This window comes from Ptiloglossa arizonensis, chromosome 13 (assembly GCF_051014685.1).
Source record: "Ptiloglossa arizonensis isolate GNS036 chromosome 13, iyPtiAriz1_principal, whole genome shotgun sequence".
In the NCBI taxonomy this organism is placed as follows: domain Eukaryota; kingdom Metazoa; phylum Arthropoda; class Insecta; order Hymenoptera; family Colletidae; genus Ptiloglossa; species Ptiloglossa arizonensis.
The window spans coordinates 463,503-474,393 of NC_135060.1; the positions used below are offsets into that span (position 1 = coordinate 463,503).

Here is a 10,891-nt window from a genome sequence, read left to right on the forward strand (position 1 = left end):
ATTACAGTCATAATGTGGTAACCTTCAACATTACGTAGTAGAAGTTGCTAGACCACACATATTTTACGAGGTTGGTATTTCAGATTGAGCGATACCAACTTTTGTAAAATAAAACTAAATAAAATATCCATTCTAAATCTCGTTTGTGGTGATTCTGATGGCTACCAACTAATTTATTGTTGTCAATTTTAGTTTTAATTCTTATACTTAATAGAGTTGATATTTTATTTTAATCCTAATCAACAATGTTGAAAGTGACAGAAATGGTGGGGGGCTTGCTAGCTTCTGATCCATTTACATGTAAAGATATTGTTTGCTAGATTTAATTGATATCTCGTCTCTACTATATTAACTATGGTGACGAATATTTTTTTAGGTTACTAAAATACTAGATATTAGAAGAAAACTAAAATAATAAATTACATTTATGAATTAATCTCCGACATCCAACATTAATATAACATGAAATTGGTATCATAGAATACATCCTTAAAGTTTAATTTCGAACGTACTGACGAATCACAATTCAACTTTATCTAACGGTATCTAAACATTCACTAAACGTTCATATTTTCATCACACTTGCTACTAGCAAATTTATGCTTGAAGGAACCAATCAAATTTCAGAAAATTCAAATCTAAATTAAAATCAAAGGAGTTGACTTTTCAAAGTTTCAAGCGGCGGTTATGATATAGAAAGGATTCCAGCGTTGTATATTATTACGAATTATTTGATCAGTTATATGAAACGTCAGTTTCAAAAAAATGTCGGATAGTATAAAAGTTGCAATTAAAGTCAGACCGTTGATCAAACGAGAAAAGGATGAGAATCAAACGATACAATGGATAGTTCAAGGAAACTCTATTGTTTCCACAGATCCAGAGATGAAAAAACGCGGAGATGGAGGATTTTGTTTTGGTAGGTATCAATCATTTGTAAAGTATTTAAATAGTGAAATGTACGTGTCTAATCTTGTTTATACTGAACTTAATGATCAACGTAATCAACTCTTCATATAATTCATTACACTATCTTGTATTGACACAATGTTCACAGATCACATTTTTGACATCAATACATCTAATTCAGATGTTTTCACTACTGTTGTGAAGCCTATTGTTGATGCTGCTGTAAATGGTATCAATGGAACAGTATTTGCATATGGGCAAACAAGCTCTGGTAAAACATATAGTATGCTTGGGACATCCCAAGAACCTGGAATCATACCACTTGCAATTGACTATATGTTTGATGCTATTGCAAATACTGCAGGAAGAGAATTTTTGTTAAGGTACATGTGTATACAGTAAGCCCTCAATATAACAGATTTCTGTTTCGATATAATAATATAAATCATCCTTACCAATGTTTATGTTCATCAAGCTGATGCCATCGGCTAAAGTGGTCAATGGCCTCAGGTGAGTCTTGGGATCAATTGTAGGAATAAAATCACAATATCCTCCTAATATAACAATACAAGGAACCTTGGCTATATAATTATATGGAAGGCTTATTACACTTATTAGTGGGAGAAACTGATATAATAGTTATATTGTATTTAATAAGACAATGTTCCAATTGATCATTATATTATATATGAAACATTACATTCATTTTCTAGAGTATCATACTTAGAGCTTTACAATGAAAGAGTCAACGATTTATTAAATAAGAGCAATATTGACTTAAAATTGAAAGAGGATGGCTGTGGACAAGTAATCTTGCAATGTAAAGAAGAAATCACCAATTGTCCAGAGAATGTATTATCTTTAATGAAGAAAGGAGATAAAATTAGAAGAATTGGAGAGACTAATATGAACGAACGTAGTAGCAGAAGTCATACTATATTTAGAATTGTAAGTTCATATTAAACAATGCATACTTTAGATACAGTATGTCAACAGTTGCACATTTTCTATGTAGACTATTGAAAGCAGAGAAGCAGAAGGAGATTCAGATGCTGCTATACAAGTATCACAATTAAATTTAGTTGATCTTGCTGGATCTGAAAGAGCACGACAAACTGGAGCAACTGGGGAAAGATTCAAAGAAGGACGGCACATTAATATGTCTCTTTCTACATTAGGATTAGTTATCATGCAACTGAGTGAATCACAGGATAGTCAGAAACATGTTAACTTTCGTGACAGTAAATTAACAAGGCTACTCCAAAGTTCACTAGGTGGTAATGCTATGACAACTATAATATGTGCAGTGACTCCTGCTGCCTTAGAAGAAACTCAATGTACTTTGTCGTTAGTACATCATTGTTACAATTGATATTATGTATTTCCATTATTTTCAATTATTACTATATTTGTTTTGTCAATTTTCAGATTTGCATCACGCGCTAAAAGTGTAAAGAATAAACCACAAATTAATGAAGTTATGTCTGATGGAGCACTTTTGAAACGTTATGCAAAGCAATTATCAAAACTTGAAGCAGAGTTACAGGTTTATAATACGAAATCTTATAACAATCATACCAAGACATTTTATAGGACATAATTCATAATTACGTGAATGTATTATTTCAGAGAATAAAATCTGAAAATCGAGTAGCAGAAGTTGAAGAAATGGAATCAAAATTACAGGAAAAAGATCGTATTAACCAATTGCTGGAAGAACGTATTGAATTGTTAAAAACTCGAATTGTTACTGGTGATACTACGAATCATGAGTCGTTCAATTGCAAATCTAAACGTAGACAGACATGGGGTGGTCAGGGAATGTTTAATCACCATTTACCTGTCTTTCAGCCTACAGCTGATGTACCAATCGTAAAAGCAATGTCGTGCAAAAAATCACATAGGAAAAGCATTATTCAATCTGTTGATATAACAAACCAAAGTAAAGTCATTTGAATTTGAATTTTTAAATTTGTATTCTGCACGTATACTTCTATTTCTTCTAATAATTATCGATCTGTATATTATCTCTTGTAGCATTTCAAACAGCTTTTACCGATTTCGAATTGGAATTATTTGAGAGTGAAAGAGCTCGTGAAAATGAAACTGCTGACAGTGACGAAGAAACGTTTGTTACAAAACGAAAATATCGCGTTACATTTGAAGATGATGTACTAAGCATTAAATCCAAAGACAACGTAACACTAGAGAAAAGTAATTTTACTATATCACCAGAGAAAAGTAATTTTAATGTAACACCAGAGATAAGTGATCTTAATGTCTCACCAGAGAGATGTAACACAGCAACTCAAACAATGAGGTAGGTACCAAACATAATAAATAATACATCTATCTAATACCATTTTTACTTGTTTCAAAATTGTGACAGTTATCACGCATCTCCTTCCACGCCAAAACACGTTTTACGGAAATGTATCGAGGATTTAACAAAGGAGTATGTGGAACTTCGTCAATTTACAACTTTGGAAAAAGAACTAGTATGTCAAGAAAATCATTATTATGCACATGTAAGTAGAAATAAGTAATTACGTGTATTATATTTATTGATTCAATATCATTTTATTCATTTTTTAAGCAAAAAGAGTCGAATTTAGAAAAATTAAAGGCCAATTCAAAAGCTGTAAATGCGGAAGTAATGGCAACAATTACGAAATTTAAGAAAAATAGTGAAGATTTTAGATCTGAGAAGGACAAGTTTGAACAGATTAATGCTGACTTACAAGATGCATCAAGTAAAATGTCTACACAATTAGAATCAAAGATTATCTCGGAACAAGCTGTAACACAAGAATCAATTGTAAAAGTTGTCGATTTAGAAAAATATATTAAAGAAATTGCTTTAGAGAGAAACGAATTGGAACGTATTAATGATCAGTTAAGGACCGAATTAGTATCGGAGAAAACTACAAATGAAGAAGTGACGAAAAAGGTTTCCATGTTAGAAAAGCGTATTGAACAAATTACTTCGGACAGAAACGAATTCGAACGTATTAATGATGAGTTAAGGACCGAATTAGTATCGGAGAAAACTACACATGAAGAAGTGACGAAAAAGGTTTCCATGTTAGAAAAGCGTATTGAACAAATTTCTTCGAACCGAAACGAATTAGAACGTATTAATGACGAGTTAAGGACCGAATTAGTATCGGAGAAAACTACAAATGAAGAAGTGACGGAGAAGGTTTCCGAGTTAGGAAAGGATGTTGAAAAAATTGCTTCGGAGAGAAACGAATTAGAACGTATTAATGACGAGTTAAGGACCGAATTAGTATCGGAGAAAACTACAAATGAAGAAGTGACGGAGAAGGTTTCCGAGTTAGGAAAAGATATTGAACAAATTGCTTTGGAGAGAAACGAATTAGAACGTATTAATAACGAGTTAAGGGCCGAATTAGTATTGGAGAAAACTACAAATGAAGAAGTGACGGAAAAGGTTTGCGAGTTGGGAAAGGATATTGAACAAATTGCTTCGGAGAGAAACGAATTCGAACGTATTAATGATGAGTTAAGGACCGAATTAGTATCGGAGAAAACTACACATGAAGAAGTGACGAAAAAGGTTTCCATGTTAGAAAAGCGTATTGAACAAATTTCTTCGGACCGAAACGAATTAGAACGTATTAATGACGAGTTAAGGACCGAATTAGTATCGGAGAAAACTACAAATGAAGAAGTGACGGAGAAGGTTTCCGAGTTAGGAAAGGATGTTGAAAAAATTGCTTCGGAGAGAAACGAATTAGAACGTATTAATGACGAGTTAAGGACCGAATTAGTATCGGAGAAAACTACACATGAAGAAGTGACGAAAAAGGTTTCCATGTTAGAAAAGCGTATTGAACAAATTTCTTCGGACCGAAACGAATTAGAACGTATTAATGACGAGTTAAGGACCGAATTAGTATCGGAGAAAACTACAAATGAAGAAGTGACGGAAAACGTTTTCGAGTTAGGAAAGGATATTGAACAAATTGCTTTGGAGAGAAACGAATTCGAACGTATTAATGATGAGTTAAGGACCGAATTAGTATCGGAGAAAACTACACATGAAGAAGTGACGAAAAAGGTTTCCATGTTAGAAAAGCGTATTGAACAAATTTCTTTGGAGAGAAACGAATTAGAACGTATTAATGACGAGTTAAGGACCGAATTAGTATCGGAGAAAACTACAAATGAAGAAGTGACGGAGGTTTCCGAGTTAGGAAAGGATATTGAACAAATTGCTTCGGAGAGAAACGAATTGGAACGTATTAATGACGAGTTAAGGGCCAAATTAGTATCGGAACAAACTGCAAATGCTGAAGTGTCGAAGAAGGTTTTCGAGTTGGAAGAGAAAGTTAAAAATATTACTATCCAAGAAAAAGAATTAAATATGAAAGATGCTGAATTAGAATCGACAGTTATGTCGGAACAAATTGTACGTCAAAATGTATTTGAAAATATTTCTGGACTACCCAAGGAAATTGCAGGTATAAATTATGAGGAAAACGAATTGGAACATACTAATGTAATATTGAATCAGAAAACATCTGAATTAGAATCAAAAGTAATATCAGAACAAAGTGTAAATCTAGAAACAGTGAATATAATTTCTAAGCTGGAAAGGCAAATTGATGATATTACTTCAGAGAAGGAAGAACTTGAGCATGTTAGAAGTAAATTATATGATGAACAATGTAAACAAATTTCTGAGATAGAACTTAAAAATTCTCTGAAAAATGTTAAACAAGATCTAAAACATCAAGTGCAAAACCAATTTCTTCCATCTTGTACAAGCTTTGATGAAAACAATGCAAATACTTCAACTTTAATGATAAATGTAGACTTAGAAAAAAACCATTTGGAAGGAAATATTCAGTTAAGAAATCGAAAGCTGAATGAAATGAAAAGTAATTTTCAAAGTCTGAAAGAAAACGTACAAATTCTGCAAAAGACTATTTATTTACTAACAACTGAAAACATGGAAATGGCTACCAAATTAACCACAGAACAAGAAAATGCAAAACAGGCAGAATTTGATCTTCAGAATACAATCGATGAACTTTATGCACGCATTGCTGAAGTTACAATTGAGAAAATTAATCTACAGAGCAATTTGGCAGCTTCGATTGATCAATTAGAATCCATGCGTCCCAAACTACTGGAAGCTCGTAATGAGGAACAACTTTTTGCAACGTACCAAAGTAAAATTGATAAATTAAGAGTGGAAAATATTGAATTATCAGCTTCTATTACAGAGAAAAATAACGAACTTGAAAACACCAAAGCAAGTAAATCACTTTTGTATGATCATGAATGCATTTATAAAGAAGAAATAACTATTCTTGTGCAAAAAAATGAATTTTTACAATCAGAGAATGATGAACTTTCTACTGATTTAATGGATAAAATAGAAGAAAATGATTCATTGAGGGAAGAATGTGATATATTAAAAAGTAAAATTGAACAATTTCAAACAATGAATGAAAATTCTAATGAAAATGATATAGATCATTTAAGATCACTAAATAATATTTTGAAGGCAGAAATCGCAGAACTCAAAATAAAAATGACAATACTGTCACAAGAAAATACAAAATTCTCCAACAAGCTGTTAGAGACACTAGAAAATCATGATTGCTCTCAAAGTGAAAAATCATGCAATAGTACATTATGTTTATCAACAATATTCAGTGAAAATACAGATACTACAAATTACATTGGGCAGGATGTTTTACAGGAAGAAAATCGTGAATTTCTTGTAAAAAAAATTATGACATTACAGGAGGAAATCAAGTACTTAATTCGTTTAAATAAAAAGCTTAGCGATTTGAAATTAACTTCTTGCAGTCAATGTGTACACTTGAGGAATTTGAATGAAAGTTGTAGGGCCTTTAAATTTGAAGCAAAAGTTTTAAACCAAAAATTGGAGGATTTACAAAAAAAGTTCGATCGTAAGTGCGCGGACACTGAGGTACTGAAGAATCAAATTAATCAAGAATTAACTTTAAGTGGACACGTTTCTGCAAACGTCAGTTTTGTGGATGAATTGAATGTGAGCTTCGTAGAGGAGAGAATTCAGAATTTAAACGACGAATTGCAAACTTTGAAAGTCGATCATGATAAATTATCAGTCCTATACAAAGATAAGTGTAATGAGCTAGAAGAGCTTCAACTTCAGGAGAGAAAAATTGCAACTGTGCCAAATATTGAGACTGTATCAAAGAAATGTTCAAGCGAAAATGGTCGTAGAATAGAACAAATTCAGAATTATGTTGACCAACTAAGAAATGATATATATGAACTGAAAAAGAGAAGCATGAATTTCACTGCTATGCTCAATCAATTTGAAAATGAAAAAGCAAGTCTCTTGGATGAAATTGATATATTAAAAGCTTCTAATGAAGAATTACAACACAAAGTGTCTAGCAACGAGAGTACCGCAGTAGAGAAAATACAAGTTCTTGAGAATGAATTGACTAATATGAGTAGCGAAATTCAACAATTTTTGGTACGAGAAAAAGAATTTGAACATCAAAGGCTAATATCAGAAGTGGAATTAGAGGAGCTGAAAGCAAAGGAACAAAATAAGAATACTATGATTAATCAATTAAATGAGTGTATATCCTCATTGAAGAATGAATTAGATTTACTTATGAATCAAAAAAATGAGTTGACTATTTTAGATACCACTGAAAACAAATGCAGAGAAGAGCTAGAGCAACAATGCACAATAAGGATCAAAGAATTAGAAGTATGCATAGACAACCTTCAAATGAATATAACAAAACAAGAATGTTTGTACAAAGAACTACAAGAAAAATATTTCTACACAGAAAAATGCTTGCATGAAAGTGAAGAAGCTAAATGTATTCTTATACAAAAATTGCAAGCAGCCAAAATTGAGCTAACTGATTCTAAAAATTGCTTGGAAATCAAACATAAAAATGAACTTGAATCAATGTCTCTGCAGTATGAACAACGTATTGAAGAATTTGAAAGCAATATTCAAAAACTTAACGATACTCTAAACAAACACATTGATGAAAATCTGAACTTAACGCAAGAACTTACTAGATTACATAATATTAAAGAAAAATGTGATGCAATGATGATGGAAAATGAACGTGTATTTAGTAGAGAAAAATTATTAGTCAATGATAATGAAAAACTCAGTGCATCATTGAATGATATTAGAAAGTGTATAACAAAAGAATTAAAATCACTTAAATGTGACACAATTTCTGAGGATCTTCTTTCAGATAAGTCTATAAATGAGATCTTTATAATCTTACTACAGACACTTATATCAAAGGAGGAAGAAATGATTAAAAATATGCGAGAAACATTTGAGAAAGATAAACAAAAGCTGGTAGATGAAAAGCAACAAAATGCGGATACGAAGAAACGTGCTATGATATGGGCTAAAGAGTTGGAAGTTGAAATTGAGAAACTTCAAACAGAAGTAATGGAACGAGAACATGCTCACAAAGAATATCAAAATAAAATTGCTCAATTAGAGCATCTTTTAAGAGAAAGTACCCATGAGAATAATGTTTTTAAAGAAAACGTAAAAACTCTTGAAGCAGATTTAAACAATTTGCAAGCTGAATTTGATAAACAATGTAAGATTGACAGTCAGCAGGGAGAAGCAATTATTGTTGCTCAGAAAAATGAAAAAAAAGCACAGGAAACATTAAAGAACAAGGAAATGGAATTACAGTCGAAAGCAAAATCTGAGCAAATGATGTACGAGAAGAAAATAAATGATCTTGTATATACTATAGAATCATGTAAGACAAAGAATTTAGACTTAAATAATACTGTTGAAGGACTTGAAGCTAATGAAAAACAATTAAAGAATATCATACAAGCAAATTCAATCGAGATAAAAAAGTACAAACAAAATATGGAGGAAATGAATGCAGAACTTGAGAAACTTAAAGAAGCTTACAATGAATTAAATAAGCAAATGGAGCAAAAAACTATGCATATTGAGGAAATCACAGCAATTTTAAAAAACAAGTGTGATGTGTTATCAGGATACAACATAAAACTTGAAACCATTATGCCAGAGTATGAAATGTTAAAAGAACATATCAAAGATAAAAAATCAACCATAGAACAATATAAACAAGATGTAGAGGTGTTAAAGAATGAGAAAGAAGTGCAGTTAAAAATAATCAAAGACAAGTTGGACTCTGAAGAAATAAAAAGTGCTGGACTTAATAAGCAATTAAATGAATTGCAGAATAAGAACATAGCTCTAATAGATAAACTGAATCAGTTGAAAGATAAGTATGAAGAGCTTCAACAAACAAATGCAAAACTAGAAAGGAAAATCAGACATAGTACTAGCAAGATCAAAGTGGAAACAGAAATAGAGGAGTTGAAGGAAGCAAATAAAAGATTGCAAAATAACTTGGAAGGAGCAAGCAATCGTGTGGCAGAACTTCAGGGTGTTAAAAATCAAACATTAAAAGAATTAGTTGATATAAAGGGTAAATATGAACTGTTATTGCAAGAAAATACTGAAATTAAAAAGACATTATCATTATACATATCCAAGCATAGTACTTCGAGTTTTTCAACAGATGGAGACAAGTATGATATGCTTTTATTAGAGAAAAATCAAATTGCATTGGAATTAGAAGGGAAGAAATTGATGTTGAACCAAAAAGATAATGAACTTAAAGAGTATGCGAATCGGGTACAACAACTAATAAACCAGAACAAAGAACTGGATGATGAGCTAGAAGAATATGGAATAATAATTCAAAAACAAGACAGTGAACTTTCAAAACTGGAAGATAAATTATATTCCCGTCTAACGGAAAATGCGCATATCAACGAATTACGTGAAAAACTAAAAAGCGTTAATGAAGAAAATGAAAAACTTCAAGATCAAGTTGATGCGTTCAAAATGAGATTACAAATGAATATGGAAGAAATAGAAGACATCAAAACAAAACAAAATGAAAATGTTATTCATGCATTGAAAAAAGAAAACTTGGAACTAGAAACAAAACTAAACAATTATAAGAAACTTGTAGAAAGTACAAAAAGAGAATTGAAAACTGTTATGTCTGATAAAGACTTCAATGAATATGAAGAAAAGTGTCAACAACTGAGAACAAAAATTCATGAATTAGAATTGCAGCTGGTATCAAAAAATGGAAAAATTGCAACATTAGAAATTCAGATTCAAAGTGAAAATTTCCCGTATCAAAAAAAGTGCAAAGAATTAGAGGAACACTTGCTTGCTTTCCGTACCAAGGTATGTATGAAACAATACAAAGCAATGTATACAAAAGTAGTAAAACATAATAAAATATAATTCATTTATACACAGAATGCAGAGTTAAGTTCTGAAATAAGGAAACTTAAAAAGACTATAAATGATGTTAATGTATGGGAATGCGATGTTTGTAGACGTTGGCGTGTTAATAGAAAAGATGAAGGGTGTCAAACAGTTTTCAACAGTACGATTCGCTTTTGCAGTATTAACAGTGGAGTTGTTGAGGTAAATTAAAGTATTAATGTCATTGCATTTGAAATGTGTTTTTGTCTAATTGCAATATTTATGTAGGATCATGTAAAAATACAAAAATTGGAAAAGGAAAAAGCGTTAATGAAGAGCTTATGCCGTTCGCGATCTCAACTTATAAAAAAACTGGAGGATAGAATAAATGAATTAGAAAAAACGTAATTTTCGGTTGATTTGAAGCCAGTTGAAGTATTGTAAAATCTTTTAATCATAAATAATTTATTTATCTTATACATATATACATATATAACAATGTGCAATAAAAACGCACTTTAATCTGTGATTTATGATAACAATTTTAACTATACAACCACTCAGATAACATATGATACTGTATTGATTTTATGAGAAAAAATATTTTTATCTATCTGTCCCATTGTACAGTGCACGCAATAGTCGTCAGCGTTTAAGTTACATTTTACATGTAAAAAAGTTTTT

General features: G+C 31.2%; 1 protein-coding gene across 1 annotated transcript; it reads left to right on the forward strand.

Moving 5' to 3' along the window:
• The first annotated feature begins 765 nt into the window (after positions 1-765).
• On the forward strand, positions 766-10,729 carry LOC143154113 (uncharacterized). Its single transcript, XM_076325949.1, has 12 exons — positions 766-919; positions 1,058-1,292; positions 1,623-1,857; positions 1,925-2,256; positions 2,338-2,455; positions 2,539-2,851; positions 2,947-3,107; positions 3,174-3,229; positions 3,299-3,437; positions 3,590-10,183; positions 10,259-10,429; positions 10,496-10,729. The coding sequence occupies exons 1-12, from the start codon at positions 766-768 to the stop codon at positions 10,613-10,615; spliced, it is 8,628 nt and encodes a 2,875-aa protein (XP_076182064.1). The 3' UTR covers positions 10,616-10,729.
• Positions 10,730-10,891: the final 162 nt, after the last annotated feature.